We start from the raw sequence: 18,118 nt of genomic DNA, 5'->3' as shown, positions 1-18,118 counted from the left end.
GACTGGCTCCCGTAGGATTTTCGAGCGAGATCGTTGCCAGTGCCCCTGGACTGGCTTGTGCGGGTGGCACATAAAAGACACCATTTCGAGCGTGGCCGTTTTCATGCGGGTGACACGTAAAAGCACCCACTACACTCTCTGAGTGGTTGGCGTTAGGAAGGGCATCCAGCTGTAGAAACTCTGCCAAATTAGACTGGAGCCTGGTGTTGCCATCCGGTTTCACCAGTCCTCAGTCAAATCGTCCAACCCATGCTAGCATAGAAAGCGGACATTAAACGATGATGATGATGATGATGATACACACATACAGTGAAGCAACTGTTGCTGATCCCTTAATTATGTTTATATATACAGTACATATATATGATGAAATTCCTTTAGATTTTGTGTACCAAATCTACTCACAAGGCTTTGTTTGGGTTCTAGTAGAAGTCAGTAACTTAAGGTGCCATGCAGTGGGAAGCAGGGAGCAAACTTGTTAACCATACAGCTACATCTGGGTCTACATGATTTCAAACTAACTTAATCTTTGTTTTCTGAGTGTATATTAAGAAAATTTACCATTTTTAGTGTGCGAGTGGCACTCACCTGGCTTTACTAGAATATAACCACCAACCAAATTCACAAGTAAAAGAGATTACCTCTTTTTTCACAATAGCCAGGTAAAAAAAAAGTAAAATAAAAAAGGTATTGAAAGAGAAGATAATAGATTGAACATGTTATAAGATTCTTACGTTTAGGTTTCGAAATCTTTTCGTATGGCAGTTCTCTCCCAATCGAATTTCAATTATGTTGTGTAGAGCAACTGTAAAAAAGACAGAGAAGGAAAATATTACTACCATTTGTATTGTTCTGGTCATTGAGTTGCTTAGTAAGGTTGCTTTATAAATATTATGTGAACAGTAGCATTTTGAAAACAAAAGTTTAATATTTGATTTCATAAATATGTGTATTTGTGAAATTGATAAAATAAATATAATTTGCAATGAAAATTTTCAGTTCATTTTGACTAAAAATACCTGCAACTTCACGTAAAACCTTTTACCAAGGTCTGCCTGCAGTTAGCATCTCTCACTGTCACTCAAACTCACTATTTGCTGCTTTAGTTTCCCTCTACCTGTGTGACCAGCATGAAACACGTTGCACTTTATTACATTGTATAAGGTACACACACACAAATAGAATGAAGTTTTATATTCATATTCATCTAAAAATAAAAACTGGTGTTATGTTGTGTCTCTTCACACCCTGTAACTTAGTGATTGACATACAGAGACCAATAAAATAAGTACTCCATAAGTTTTCTATCTCAGATTAGTCTTTTTAATGTCTAATATCAGTACCTTTTAAGTATTTTTAATAGAATTGTAACAGAATTAAGAAAGCAAAAAAGGAAGGACACATTAGACAATGTTGTTCTAGATATACAACATCTGAAAAGACAAGCTTGTCATGTCATATACAGAAAGCCTTTTTTGATTATAGTTCTGTTTGATTGTAGTTGACCTAGAGCTAAAGAATAACAACTAGACTAGAATAATTAACAATGGTTTGCACCAGTATAAATCAGTTTCAAAATCTAAACAAATCCAGTGTATGTTAGTGTGTTGGTGTTACATAATAAAGACCTTTTGAAACGGAGCTTTTGATCACAGAAAGCTTGAGTCATGGTCAAGTTGTTTATCAAAGATTCATAAGCAATACTTACAATTTCAGCTCTCATGGAATGCAAGTAAGGGAGAGAGGGAGAGGGGAGAGAGAGGGTAAAGGGGAGAGAGAAAGGGTAAAGGAGAGAGAGAGAAAGAGAGGGGTAAAGTGTTGAGAGAGGCATTTCCTTAGTGAAGATGTGTCCCCCCCCTCTCTCACTCTAAATAACAACATAGGCACCTAAAAAACATTAGTGAGTGACAGTGCATGCTGATAGCAAGTGATGGCCATTATTTATTATCAAGGCTGGAATATGGACAAAATCATTTGAGCATTGGAAAAAATGCCTTGCAGTATATGTTCCAATTCTTCACATTCTGAGTTCAAATCCTGCTGTGGTCAACTTTATACTTGACTAGTACTTTATTTTATCAAACCTTAAGAGATGAAAGACAGAGTCAATTTAATCAACTCTCTGTCCACAAATTTCAGGCCTTGTGCCTATATTAAAAACAAATTTTATTTTTATTGCTGTTCTTGGTCTAGCATTTGGAGAAATGCCTTGCAACATGTTCCAGCACTTTACATCCTAAGTTCAAATCCTACCAAGATCAACTTTGTTTTTCATTCCTCCAGGGTTGATAAAATATAGTACCCATCAAGTACTGAAGTAGATGGGACTGACTAAATCCCCTCCCCTTAAACTTAGTAGGTTTGTATCTAAATTCCCTCCCCTTAAACTTAGTAGGTTTGTATCTAAATCCCCTCCCCTTAAACTTAGTAGGTTTGTATCTAAATCAGAAACTATTATTATCATTTTTAAGGCAGCAATCTGGCAGAACCGTTAGTGTGCTGGATGAAATGCTTGGCAGTATTTTGCCTGTCGCTATGTTCTGAGGTCAACCTTGCCTTTCATACTTTCAGAGTTGATAAAATAAGTACCACTTGAACACAGGGGTTGATGTAATCGACTCATTCCCACCTCCAAAATTGCTGCCCATGAGGCAAAATTTGGAATTATTATTATTATTATTATTATTATTATTAAGGTGGTGAGCTGACGGAATTACTACCATGCTGGGCAAAACGCTTAGCGACATTTTATCTGTTTGCACATTTTACCATGGTCAACTTCACCTTTCATGTTTTTGGGGTCGATTAATTAAACACCAGTGAAATACTGGGGTCGATATAATTGACTAGTCCCCTCCCTTATAATTTCAGGCCTTGTGTCTTTAGTAAGAGAGTGAGCTGGCAGAATCATTAGAATATTGGACAAAATGCTCAGCAGCATTTCATCTAGATTCACATTCTGAGTTCAACTGTACCTTTCATCCTTGATAAAATAAGTAGCAGTTGAGCACTGGGAGTCAATGTAATTGAGTAGCTCCCTCCCCTAAAATTTCACCACCATAATTATTATTTAGGCACTGTAAGGTTGCAAACTAGCAGAGTTGTTACTGCACCAGACAAAATGCTCAGCAGTAATTCTTCTGGTTCTATGTTCAAATGCTGCCGAGGTCAGTTTTGCCTTTCATCCTTTCAGTTGAGCATTGGGGTCAATGTAATCAACTAACACCATCTCTCAAAATTGCTGACCTTGTGCCAAAATTAGAATTATTTATGCACTGTCATATATTGAATTTTAGGATTTGTTGTGCCTTGTTCTCCCATAACTAAACATAAACTTTCCCTACAGATTTTTATTTAACTGCAGGTAAGCATTTGTTTTTCTCTCTTTTTAATGACAAAGTTTAAAGAACAATGGCGAGGTATCACTTGGCTCAGTAAACTAAGGTTAACATAATCTTGACGTGAGGACAAGTATAAAAACAGCCGTGCTATCAGGTTAACAGGAGGGCATGTGAATTGTTGGTTATTTATGGCCATAGTGACCTAAATCTATGGTGAAGATTATGACTTCAGTTTATCTTCAACGATGCAATTATGTGTGTGCGTGTAAGATAGAGAGAGAGAGAGGAGAATGGAGAGAAAGTGAAAGATGAGAGTATGATTGAAGGGAAAGAGTGAGAGAAAAGAGAGTAGGCAAGTGAAGTGAAAGAGAATTACAAGATAGGATTCAAGTCTTTACCCTGTAACATTCCAATTTAAAAATCTTTATTCAGAATGTGGTGGTCTCCATCAGTTTCCTTTGTATTTAAATAATAATAAACGACCACCAACACGCCGGATAATCAACAGAACACAGTTTGTTTTCATTCCAAACAAACACTAAAACAAAAGACTGCAGCCATACCCCATAACAAAACAAACTGACACTGTACAATACTGGGAAGAGTTTGCCCTCCCCCAACAGCGAGAAAGAACATACAATACTGCACACACTCATACACATTAACATCATGGAGGTGTAGCAGATGATGCAGTAGAAACCTACCTGAAACTATCAAATGTTGAATAATAATAATAATAATCATGATGCAATTAAAAGTTGCTTGAAACTGTCAGATGTCTAAAAATAATAGTGGTGATGACAAAGGGGATGTCTCTCAGTTTATGAGAGACAGGAGTTTCTGAAGAACGCTGGTTGTAACAGCAAAAATGAAGCTGGACTTTTAAGGGAAGACCTCTCACTCAGCAGTGGATCAGTGAAGATACAGACTGACCACAGTTGTCATCCTAATACAGCATCAGCAGATAACGGAGCAAGGAGGATGAAGTGAACCAGCAAAGAAAACAGGATAGTGATACAGTGCTACTTAGGAAGTGAACCTAAAAGAAGGGGCTATAGAAAATGAATGTTAATGCCTTGGGTAGAGAAGGGCATGTTTAAAGTGACTGAGCAGAGATTAGCTGATCAAGCTAATGCTTTTAGGAGAAGAAAGCGGATGACAGAATTGGTGGTAGAAGAGATCACAAGAGAACTGGAAAAGAAAGATCAGGCAGTGGAAAAGACAAACAACAACATAAAAGATACAGCTCAACCCAAAGAAGAACCTAAGGGAAAAAATAATAATAGCACTACCAATAAGGAAGGGACAACTAGTACCAATGACTTAAGGGATTTTAGATGAGTTGCAGGAAGTAATGAGTAAAGAAGTAAGAAAAAGATTGCCAGCATTAAAAGGTACCAACAAAAGGAAGCAATGACTAGGAAAGTAGATTCTATTATCAGTAGGATATATACTAAAAGTATAGAAGACACTAACTTATTGATCTATGTAGGAGGGGTAGTAGTTACCAGAAGATTAGCTATCTCACAGGGAAATATTAAAAAGAGCAAAAGAAGACTACAAGATAAAGTGAACTTTAAGACAAGATCTGAGTAGAATAGAAGCCTGGAAAACAAACAAGTTAGGAAACACAAGATGCAATTCTTGCCTTGAGGAAAGATACTTAGTTAAACAGAACGGATTTGGGATAATAATAGAAGAGTTGAAATAGTGTATTATAGCAGTAGCAGGCAAGCTCTCCAGGTATCAGAAAAGAACAAACCAGTATCAACAGAATAGATTATTTGAGACAGACCAAAGGAGATTTTATAACCAAATAAATAGTGGAGAACAAAGTACTGAAGATGAGAAACCTAATGCAGAGGAAGCTAGAAAGTTCTGGAATAATATTTGGGATAAATCAGTCAATCATAATGGAGATGCAGTATGGTTAAAGAAAGTGAGGGAAGAAATACCTAGGTCTAAGATTAACTAGTACATTAATGAATAAAGTGTTAGGAAAAATGTCAAATTGGAAGGACCCAGGACCAGATTTAGTTCATCACTTGCTTACCATTAATGTGGAAGCTGCTAACAAGAATGCTTTCAGAAAGTATTTATGTGCACCTTGACAACCAGAATTTACTACCAGAAGAACAGAAAGGTTGCAGGAAGAAGGCTAAAGAACGCATGATCTATTATATATAGACAAAGCAGTTTTAAATGAAGTAAAAGCGAGAAAGAAAAATCTAACAATAGCATGACATGATCCCATACTCATGGATAAGTGAATGTTTGAGTATATTCAGTAGAGCAGATAATTAGTTTTAGCATGAAGAAATGAAAAGTAGATCTCTACTCATGTGACACACTCTTAGGGAAAGTTAATATCAAAAGAGGAATTTTCCAAGGGGACTCATTGTCCCCTTTAATATTTGTCTTATGTTTGATCCCACTCAGTTTAGTATTAAGGAAGGCAAAGGCAGGGTATCAGTTCAGAAATAGTAATGGAAAAATTCACCATTTACTCTATATGGATGATTTGAAGGCTTTTAGTAAGAATAAAAAAGAGATAGATTCCTTAATACAGACTAAGACTCTTCAGCAAAGATACAGGCATGGAATTTGGCATGGATAAGTGTGTAATATTAGTCATGAGGAGGTGACAGGTAGTCTACAGTGAAGGCATCCAATTACCAGATGGCCAGACACTGAAATCGTTGACAGGAGGATGAGAGAGTTATAAGTATCTAGGAGTATTAGAAACTTTAGTGAAAGTGTTCATAGAGAGGTCCTGTGGGTAACCTATTATCAACATTACTAACTATTAGTGTTTATTTTGCTACTCCTGATTCTTTTATGATTTATATCTTTTACTTGTTTCACTCATTAGACTGGTCATGTTGGAGCACCGCCATGAAGAATTTTTAGTTGAATAAATTGATCCCAGAACTTATTAATTTCATTTTAAAGTCTGGTGACACTTCTTTCAGTTTCCATCTATCAAATCCACTCACAAAGCTTTGGTTGGTCTGAGGTTATAGTAGAAGACACTTGCCCAAGATGTCCACACATTGGGATTGAACTCAGAACCATGTAGTTAGGAAGCAAGCTTCTTACCCCACAGTGACACCTAGTTACAAATGTTTTAAAATAAGTTCTGTTCCACCAAAGGATGCAATCATGAAGGGTACTTTTTGTTTTTTGCAGTTTGGAAATTATTCTATCAGTCTCTTTTACAGAACTGCTAAGTTATGGGAACATAAAGAAATCAGCACCTGTTGTGAAGTTGTGGCAATGGGGTGACAAAAACAGACACACACACAAATATATGTATATATACACACAACAGGCTTCTTCATAGGTTCCATCCACCAAATTCTCTCAAAATACATCAATTAGTCTGGGGCTATAGTAGAAGACACTTGTCCAAGGTGCCAAGGGACTGAACCTGAAACCATGTGGTAGGAAAGTGAGCTTCCTAATCATACAGCCAAAAAAAAAAAGAAAAATACACAACACTACTGTGTAATTTCTTGACCGCAGATGAAAGCAAGGTGAACTTAATATCTTCAAGATTTGAATACCAAACTGAAAGTACTGTTATTAAAAACATTTAAGCCTCTTATGCCATCACAAGCTGCCTATTGTCATGTAATAAATAAATAACAAACATGTAAAACAAATCAATGAATCCACATAAAAAACAAACAAAAAGAAAAGTTTGGAGAATATGGATATTTTCTTACTTTCAGGATTTTTTTTGCGGAAAAATTTGGTAGAGCCTTCATAACGGAGCACCATTTTTTCTCGGTCGAGGACGTAGATCCGTTCATATTGGTTTCCATGTTTCACCTTATTCATAACGATACCTTTCTCAAGTTCTTTGAGGTCAGCGTCCACTAAAACAGAAAATAAAATAAAAATTAGATTCAGACAATAAATGGCATGAAAACAAAAATCGTAGCATTTTAAAAATACACAGATACAAAGCAACGCCAAAACCTCAACGTCTGGGATGGGAAACCCTTCACTTGCAAGCAAAATCTTTGTGTTTGCAAAATTTTGCTGGCATTCAAATTTGGAACTGTTTGTTTATTTATTATTTAATGAATAATATTTTAATATGTGCAGGCATGTACAGGGTAAAGACCTCCTTTGGTCACTAATGACCATGGGTTTGTGCCTAGAAAGTCCCCCTCTGAGGCACAAAGTCTGGACAAGGTTGCTCATGGAAGACCAGCAGTCACCCATGCAAACCAGCCTCCCCTCTCCATACCACCGATGGAAAGGTAAGTTAGTAAAATTCAAGATAAAATATTTTTCTCAGCACAGATGCTATAAGAATTGGATGAGATATAACGGCTCGGCTGTCTCTCCCCAGTTCTTATATTAATCATTAAAATTCAGAAATACAACAACACGAGGGATAATGGTAACAACAGATCAATAGTTTATTCTAGTTTGGTGTAGAGCCGTTTTGTTCCTGGGTGAATAGGCATGCCGCTCGAATACCAAAGAAGCTTCGACCACATGTCGGGGTCGAGTTGAGAGACACATGTTGTCACGACGCCAGCTTGAGAGAAAAGAGTTACGTGTTGTCACGACAGCTGCTTTCTCTCCACCTGTTGCATTGCGCATGCGTGCTCGGGTACTTCTGCTGACGGCTAATCCCCTGCACATGCGCAATGGCACTTCCCAAGATGGCGGCCAATGGCAGCCATACGCGCCACTACAATGCAATCCTACAAGTTCTTATGCACTTACAATTTATCCCTTGTACTAAAACAACAGTGGGAAAAGGTCCCACTGTGCTATAGACAACATAGTTGTCTTGACTATCTAGAAACAGTAGCCAAATCTTTAAATCACACCCTACTGCATTTAAAAATAAAAAAGATGCATTAGATAATGTACTCCTTGTTGATGGTCATATCTGGCATGCTTTTATAGAACTACTCGAAGTTGACTTTGGGCTTAAACACCATTACAGAAAAGTGCATGGCCATAACCATTTGTGTTTCAGGAAATGCAGTTCATGCCTTGTTGTTAGAGAGTGTAATAGATGGTGGAATTAATAAAGTCAAATTTCCAACCAAAGAATTGATGGTATACATTCTGATGCCAACACTGTGTAAGAGTTCAAGGCTCTAATACTGGCCCAGTCCACTTAGGTGTTGTCTCATTGTGAAGACATACGAACACAGATATTCCAGCAGAGCACATTCCATCCTTTTTCCTTTCAGACACAGGGTAACTTGGAATATATTAGCTAATATACTGTACCTTATTTTAAGATGACATGTTCTGATTTAAAGAAGATATAAATGCTTTTCTAGCAAGGTGAGTGACCACTTAGTACAATAGGAGCAGGACAGCTCACTGCTATAAGCAATATGAATGCTGTTCCATTAAAGTGAATAAACAAAAATTTTAGTATGGTGGCTGGTTAAATTATTTGACTTACTAATCACATGACAATGCATGTAATGGTGTATGTGTGTGTGTGGATGTGTGTGTGTGTGTGTGTGTGTCTTTTTCTTATTTCAGTCATTAGACTGTGGCCATGCTGGGGCACCACCTTGAAGGATTTAGTCAAACAAATTGATTCCAGTACCTTATTTTTTAAGCCTGGTACTTATTCTATCAGTCACTTTTTGCCAAACCACTATGTTGTGGGGATGTTAACTAACTAACTCCAGTTGTCAATCAGTAATGGTGGGGACACTCACACATACATATATATGCAACAGGCTTCTTTTAGTTTCTATTTACCAAACCCACTCACAAGGCTTTGGTCAATCCAAGGTCTAACATAAGACACTTGCCCAAATTGTCATGCAGTGGGACTGAATCTGGTACCATGTGGTTGGGAAGTAAGCTTCTTACCACATAGTCATACTTGTGTGCGCGCACGCACGTGCATGCATGTGGACATATACCCAGCAACAGTGGAATGCCAGAGAGAACAGAACAACTAGCTCTTAAACCTGTCAAATCAATGGATCCAGTAGCCACCAGTCAGAGAAATTATATGAAATGTCTGTCACATGTCAACTTAATTAGCTGCAGACCATTGCTGAAGTTAGTGCAAACATCAAAATACTAGTGGAATCAAACCTAGAACTATGCAGTTGGAATGAAAATATCTTAACCACACAGCCACGACTGCACAATTATGTTATTGTGCAGTTGTGGGTTTATATGCATGTATGTATACAGAGCTGTGAGTGAAAGAATTTACTTCCTCATATGACAGCTGAAGTAAAATAACACTTCATACGTGTTACGTCTCTGATCATACTGTTTAAATGATGGATTAAAATAACTTTTACTTTTATCTTAATCTCATTTTTGTAAATAGCCAACAATTCTTAGAATACATTTCCAAGCGTGGCATATGGCATGTTTATCAGGATCTATATTTAACCAAACCATACTAAATCTTACTAAACCTTCTTAATTTAGCTTCTTTTTTTTTTTTTGTTAGCTAGAATTGAAATTTTAAAAAATCTCAAGGTTGTATGACTAACAGCTAAATGACAAGACATTAGAATATAAGCTATTTGTCTTTTTCTTTTTATTGTTTTTGTCATTTAGCATCAGCACAGCTCTGGCCCAGCAAATATGTTTGCAAAAGCTTCTTGCTAAATGAATCACTGTCCAGTTTTATGTGCCAGACCAGTATTACACAGCCTTTAACCCATTTCTGATGTGTAAAGAATATTCTGTAATTTAGAAAGTTAACACGAACAACACATGAGCCATGACTCAGACCTAAAGTTGAAACTTTGAATGTTTTAAACCTTTTGCTCTGTACTGAACTTGCCCTCTGACTCTCATACCAGACTAAACCTATATTAATGAGTACCCTCTACATGGCCGTTTAGTCAGCTAGATGTAGCAGCAAAAAATAACCTTGAAAATGCTCTCTAGCATTTTAGAAAAAGAAGAAACACATAGGATAGTGTAATTCGTGTGTTCATAAAATGCACAATAGGATAGTGTCATCCTAGATATATTCCATCTGAAAATAAGATAAAATAGTCATAGTTGGAATGTCTTTGACCAAAGATCAGCTGGATCTGGACTGATCTAGTGATTAATAATAACAAATACTCTATCTTTTCCTCTAGTCTCACTTGCACTTAACACTTTTCAAAATCCTATGTTGAATACATTCAATATTTTTTCCTCTTCACAATCGTATCCTTCCAAACCTTGTCTCAGCTTATGTTCCTCCACTACTCTCTAACCAAACACAATCATACCTAGAAAGATGACAACCTGTGACAGTGTTAAGGGTACTCTCTACTGGATGAGATTGTATCTCTAAACAAACACAACCTCAAGGTATTCCTAATATGGCCAAATGTTGTCATTATCTTCCAATAGAGGGTACCTCTAATACTACTACAAGTAGCAACTTTCTTTCCCATGAACCAATGATGGAGCTTTTACAGTCTCTTGACTTGCTAAATGTTATAGCTGATGAATCTTTCTCTCAATTCACATCCCTACTGTCTAAGGAAAGACCAACTGGATAATATAATCCAGAGTAAAAGACAAGCTGGTCATGGTTGAAACATCTTCAATCACAGGTGTGTTCAATCAAGCCTTACCTAGAGATAAAAAAAACAACATTCATTCTCATAGAAAGTAATTAAATATATATAAGACTTTATCTATACTAATTTAAGACAAAAAAAAAAAAGAAAAAAAGCAGCAACTAGCCAGCTGATATAATCAGGGTCACAGTATACATACATTCCAGGTGACTGCATTACAGTAGAACATCTGTCGCTCCTCAAATTTCTGTTATTTAACCACAACTATTTAAATGTGGTGCTGATAGCTATGGTGATGATAGAAGCATAATTTGAGAAGCAGGAACCGAAGGTGGTCAGCAGTATCATCTGTAACACTCACTCACCTGACTGCTGTAAATAATTGGGTCAAGGTTTTGTCAGTGTAACCACCCCTGTTTCTCTTCTGTTTGAAAATTGGTACTTCATAATGTTTGATATAATCTATATCAAAATCTTGTTAATTTATTTCAAAATATGAATATTTATTGCAAATGACAAAGCTGAATAAAAACCACGTGAAAGATCCTTTTAGCTGTTATCTCTCTCTCTCCCTGATTAGCTTTGATCAAATAGACCTTTGATCAACGGTGTACCAGCCATAGCCATTCCCTTGCTAAACCCTTTGAAACTTATGAGTATACTTTAGTGGGTATAATTTCATGTGATTATAAACCAGAAAAACTAAAAAATGGGCATCCACATAGTTTTGTGTTTACAGAGGAAATAATGATGTTTCTGCATATCAGTTAACTGTAAACACAAAAACCATTTGGTTACCTGCTTTTGTATCTTCTTGGGGTACAAGCAAATGAAATTACACCCACTAAAGTATACCTGTGGGCTTTAGGGATTAAGATCATAGAATGTAATTTGAAAGATTTGGCTGCAGAATGAATGACCATATAGATGCTGGTTTGTTACAAAATTGGTGTCATATTAATTTGGTTAGTGAAGGCACATGGCTTAATGGTTAGGGTGTTGGACTCATGAGGATAAGGTCATAGGTTCAATTTCTGGTGTAGGAGGTGTATTGTCTTCTTGAGCAAGGCATTATGTCATATTGCTCCTGTCTACTCAGCTAAAAATGAGCACCAGTCTAGTATTAGTGCAACCTGCTCTCCTGTTAGTTGTCACATCATGGATTTTTTCTGGATCAATGAGAAGAGGGTCAAGAGGGTGCTTATATCTGTTCATGACCACATAGATACACCTAAAACGATTAACTCAACCATGATAAATATCACCGAGTCACACTTGTTTACAAGTGATGGCTTTGCTTTATGTTGAATTAACCAAGTGCTATTTAACATTATCATTAATATTGTAATAAGGTTTTACAATATTGGCATTAGGAAGGGCATCCAGCCATAGAAACCAAGCCAAATCAGACTGGAACCTGATACAGCTCTCTGGCTTACCAGTTCCAATCAAACTGTCTTACCCATGCCAGCATGGAAAGCAGACACTAAATAATGAAGATGATATTTTAAGGTGGCAAGCTGACAGAATCATGAGCATACCAGACAAAATGCTTAGCAGTATTTCATTTGTCTATACATTCTGAGTTCAAATTCTTCCAAGGTAGACTTTGCCTTTTATCCTTTTGGGGTCAATAAGATAAGTTTGGGGCTGATGTAACCAAAATTGCTGGTCTTGTGCCAAAATTTGAAACCATTAGTTTTGATAAAACTTTTAATTTAATTATGAAGACTTCAGAGTGTGCAGTCTCAGACATGATAACATTAAAAGGGTTAAGCAGGAAATATTTTTCCTGGAATGGAAGCCAATCTGTTTAACACTTTATTATCGACAATGCTTGTGTGTGTGTGTGTGTGTGTGAATGAACAGACAGGCACAATACACCATTTGTTCCAAATGCCACAACAGATAACCACAGCTCAGATCAGAATACAAACTACTGAGGTGAAATGGGAAGCTACATTTTCATTCATGGTTTGAAGTGTTGTGGAATATAGGCCAGAAGCAAAGCAGATATATATCTAGCCAAACGTGATGGTGATAAACAGCATACATATATTAACAACTACACCTTTCAATATTCCTTATGCCTGGTGTGTGTGTATATAGGCATGCATATTTTTTCATTAAAAGCATATTCAAAGGTGTATATATATGTATGTGTGTGAACATATATTTTCAAAAAACATTCAAAGGATTGGTTGTTCATATGTACATATACACACATAAAAAAATATATATGCATGCATACACATATATACATACATGCATACACATATATACAAACATATGAACACACACACAGAGTATTTTTTTTTTCAGAAATATTTCTGCAAGTAGATAATACTATACTTTTACATTTTGCCTAATGTAGAATCAGTTTTATCAGATTTGACCTGTGGCTAAATAAAAACATCTTCAAAATGCTCTTACTAATTATCTGTTCGTGATATTCTTTCAATGGGAAAGGCCAACATTCCCCAATAAATACTAGCTTGTATGTCTTGAGCATGGGTGCAGGCTTGGCTGTATGGGTAAGAAGTTCTCTCAACAATTACATACATCTGGATTCAATCCCACGGTATGACACTTTGGGCAAATGTCTTGTATGATAACTTGTGAGTGGAATTTGTAGATGGAAACTGTATGAAAGCCCTGTGTGGGTATGCGTGTGTGTGAGAGAGAGAGAGGGGAGAAAGAAAGGGAGAAGAGGAGAGAGAGCGAGAGAGCAAGATGTGCGTGTGTGCCTTTCACTGAAATATATCAGTAAAGGTTACAGACATCTGTAACCTCATTGCTTTATGAATGAATCCTTGAACGCACTTGTTCTACATTGAGTCACAGACACTATCTTATTGTTGCCATCAGAAAAGCAGTTAATTAGTGATTGGCCCATTACAAGCCTGTAGTTAATAACTAAAATGTTCAACTATGATATTGGATCATCATCATCATCATCATCATCATCATCGTTTAACGTCCGCTTTCCATGCTAGCATGGGTTGGACGATTTGACTGAGAAATAAATAAATATGTTCCTGTACAGTCACACTCAAGTGGGACTGTACATGAATATATTTCAAGTGCACTCAGATGTGAGAAAACCTTCAGCTAAGGAGATAGTTCTGGGAGAAAATTCGCATGTTAGACATATGTGAAAACACATAAGGGCTGTGAATGACATCTTTGGATCATAGGATGCATGCATTTCTGTGCCATTTCACTTTGTTAGCTACAATCAACATTGCTGTCACTCACAGTTAGATAAGAATGGAATTATTTTTATTAAAACAGCATACAGAACATACGTTTATGTGTGTACAACTTGGTCAAGTTAGAATTAAATAGTATAATAGAATTAAATAGAATATAAAATATATTCATATAAAATCATATTCAATATGTTTCAGTGTATTTGGACAATAAGAACTTTCACTGAAAATAGACCTGGGAGAAAACCACCAAATTGTGTTTGGAAACATTTTTTTTGTTTGTTTTTTTTTTCTTTTTTGAAAGAGCAACACATGAATTCTGGTGCATCTTATGACATGTTTCCTGTGTTGGTTAAAAAACCAAATCTATCACTCACAACCTGCTAAGAACAATTATTCCTATTAAAACAACATATAGAATATATGTTGATACGTGCAAAGCTTGGTCAAGTTAGAATTAAATACATAATGTTGCACAGCCCATCTTTTGTTTTCACACATATCTAAGAGGAAAAATTTTTGTCTTTGGATTATCTCTGCAGTGAAAGTCTTCTCACATCTGAATGCTCTTGAACATGTTGAGTATGACTTTACATGAATATATTTCATTCAATACTGCTCTGTCTGACCTTATTTAAGAAAAATAAATAGAAATCATTTGTTGTCATTTCATGGATATATCTCTGTACAATATATTTAATTTCAGAAAGTCTCAATTCACCAATCTACAGATAAATAAATTTCAAGGAATATTGTTACACACAGACTTGTATCTTATCCAGGACTAGGAAATTCATATTCTGATTAGTGATTTAGTAACATGAAATCAGAGATAAATGCCAGTATTCAGTGTTTCTGCCTAAGACCCTGGGAGAGTATAGCAGATTTATAGCTTGCTATGTGATTGACAGGCCAGCTACAAGAAATAAGAAATATTCAATGGGAGAAGGTTTATTCAATGGGAGAACTGTTAACATGGATGACAGCCAGTTTGTGATATATTTGATAAAAGGAGATTCATAGCAGGCAAATCATGTGGTTTTAGAAACAAACTTTTAGAAACAAACTCAGCAAAGATGTTTAAGTGCAACCATATTTTACAGTCTTTTAATGTAAAGTAGACCAAAATGGAACAAAATCTAAAGACAGTTCCTTAATTTGTAGTGTTTAATGGGATTTATTTAGTAGATACCCCATCAGGAGTCAGGGTAGATATATCAAAGTGATTATCAGGAATAGTGATACTTTTGGTACAACTCAAGCTATATCTAATCTCAGTCTTATTCACGGTACCCCTTGATGGTATCTCATGCAGATAATAGAAAGAATCTACTTCATTAGCAGAACCTTTCTATGCAAGGAAAGCTAAGTTGGCTTATGTAGTCAAGAGGATGAACAAATCTGATGTGCTTCTCAATGGTAGCATTGCTGCATCAAATTATGATTTGTGTCACATCTAAAAATGTTTAACCATCACCCTAGATTAAACATCAGTTGAAGATTTCACAGCCAAATGAAATACATCACTTTATAATTCCAATGTAGCAAAGAGATGAGAGTTGTTTCCAGAAATTACTTCAAGAATTAACACTACAAAAATCACCCAATAGTGCATTTGAGTATCATTAAGGGATCCAGGATTTTGTAGGATTTTCTTAACAGTACGAGTTCTAATCACCACCAAAAGTCATTTAAAATCTTGTTTAGTGTTTTATACCAAACTTTCTGATTAGTTACTAGAGTAAATTGTTTACCTTTTTACTGGTTTCAGTCACTGGACTGCGACCATACTGGGGCACTGCCTTAAAGGGTTTAGTCAAACAAATTGACCCCAGTACCTATTTTGTTTTTAAAGCTTGGTACTTAAAATTATTGGTCCCTTTTGCCAAAATGCCAAGTGATGGTGACAAACAAACCAACACTGGTTGTCAAGTAGTGGTAGTAAACAAACACACACGCAGGTACATACATACATACATACATCAACATACAAATACTCATGACAAGCTTCTTTCAGTTTCCTTTCACCATATCTACTCACAAGGCCTAAGAAAAAAAATGACACCATTTTTTGATAGTCACCAACTACTATATAAACCTCCATTCCTACTGTGCAATAATGTTTTTGACAGAATTTCGAGACCAAGAAAAAAAAATGCTACAGACTTGCCGTTTTAATTAAAAGTGGTCTGACTACAGCCACATTTCAATGATAAATAACATGTTTGTGTACTTCACTTTCAATAGCAGCCATAGTAGTTCTTTTTTAAGTTATTGATTGCCATTATAGATTTCCATGAGTGTAGGAACTGAGCATTAATTAACAGTATTATTCTTTGAGAGACGCAAGAAACCTTTCATGTAATATAAACAGAGTGACATATAACACAAGATAAGCATTAGTTATTAGTAGGCACAGACATTTCTCTGAGTGGAATTAAACATGAGGAATGAGGATGTAATTAATGGCTAATCTGATAACCTAGAATACAAGGAGATTTTTGTGGAAAATTTTCATTTATCATTATCATAGCCTTATAGTCTTTAGTTGGCAAATTTAGTTAATACAACTGATTCAAAAGTAAAATTTTTGTATCATGTTTTCTATAGCTGGATGCCCTTCTTGACACCAATCATTTTACAGTATACTGGAGGCATTTATTTGGTGACACCAGCGCTATAGAGGCTGTTTTGATGCAGTGAGTCTAACATCTGTTGTAAAACTAATTGGTAATATTAGCTGCAATGGATCCATAATACTAAATATTTTGATTAATATACCCATGCTATTGACAAACATGATTGCCTATTTTTTTGACTTACAGATTCTTAGGTGACTATGTACATATATATGTATGTATGTATGTATGTATGTATACATGTATGTATGTATGTATGTATGTATACACACACACAGATGCATGCACACACATGTATGTACATACAAACAAAGTATTTTGCATCAATGCAGTACACATTTTCAGGTATTTCAGTCTCAATGTTTAAATCAACATTTGAATCCTATACCTGTATTGTATGGTAACTATATTTTCGTGCAGGAGTAGGTGAGATTATTAGAAACACAAGCCCCAAAATTGGTCTTCAGTCTTAGGCTTGCTAGCCTACAACTATCACCACTCCCCCCTCCCACCCACACACACTCACACACACGCATTCCCCTCACTTGCCAGAGAATTGTGTCACACTTCTGACTCATATCCGATCACCAACAGTTGATGTGTCAACCGGTAATGCAAGCAATTGTTATATGTAAGAAATCGTGTTTAATGTGTGTATTTAATAGGTAAGGAAAAGTGACTGAGTACACCACCCACAGAAGCCTCTAGCAGTTGTTAAATCCCTTTTTTTTTACCTATAATTTTTAAAATTCATTATATATATAGGTGTGGCTGTATAGTAAGCAGCTTGCTTCCCAATGACATGGTTCTGTGTTCAGTCTCACTCTGTGAAACCTTGGGCAAATGTCTTCCACTATGGCCTCAGGGCAACCAAACCCTTGTAAGTGGATTTGGCAGACAGAAACTGAAAGAAGCCTGTTGTGTGTGTGTGTGTGTGTGTGTGTGTGTGTGTGTGTACACACACACACATATACATTCTTTTACTTGTTTGTCATTTGATTGCAGCCAAGCTGGAGCACTACCTATACTCAAACAAGTCAACCCCAGGACTTATTCTCTGTAAGCCTAATACTTATTCTATCAGTCTCTTTTGTCAAACCACTAGGTTGCTGGGATGTAAAGACACTAACAACAGTAGTCAAGTGATGGTGGGGGAGACAAAGACAGACACACAAATACATACATACATACATATATATATATATATACACACACACACACATACACACAACGGGCTTCTTTCAGTTTCTGTCTATCAAATACACTCACAAGGCTTTGGTCAGCCTGAGGCTATAGTAGAAGCCACTTGCCCAAGGTGCCACGCTATGTGACTGAACCTAGAACCATTTGGTTGGGAAGCAAGCTTCTTACCACACAGC

The 18,118-nt window shown here is 36.2% G+C and overlaps 1 protein-coding gene across 1 annotated transcript in view; it reads right to left on the bottom strand.

The window, feature by feature from the left end:
• Nucleotides 1-18,118, bottom strand: part of LOC106880478 (1-phosphatidylinositol 4,5-bisphosphate phosphodiesterase delta-4) — a 143,011-nt gene that overhangs the window by 73,276 nt on the left and 51,617 nt on the right. Inside the window, exons 2-3 of the mRNA XM_052972256.1 lie at nt 7,070-7,222; nt 735-805 (exon numbers count right to left, since the gene is read on the bottom strand). Coding sequence (XP_052828216.1) covers nt 735-805; nt 7,070-7,222 — 224 coding nt within the window. The remainder of the gene's footprint in view (nt 1-734; nt 806-7,069; nt 7,223-18,118) is intronic.

Source organism: Octopus bimaculoides, chromosome 13 (assembly GCF_001194135.2).
Source record: "Octopus bimaculoides isolate UCB-OBI-ISO-001 chromosome 13, ASM119413v2, whole genome shotgun sequence".
NCBI classification, from domain to species: Eukaryota; Metazoa; Mollusca; class Cephalopoda; order Octopoda; family Octopodidae; genus Octopus; species Octopus bimaculoides.
Note: the sequence above shows the minus strand (reverse complement) of the source record. Positions and strands in the feature narration are given on the sequence as shown.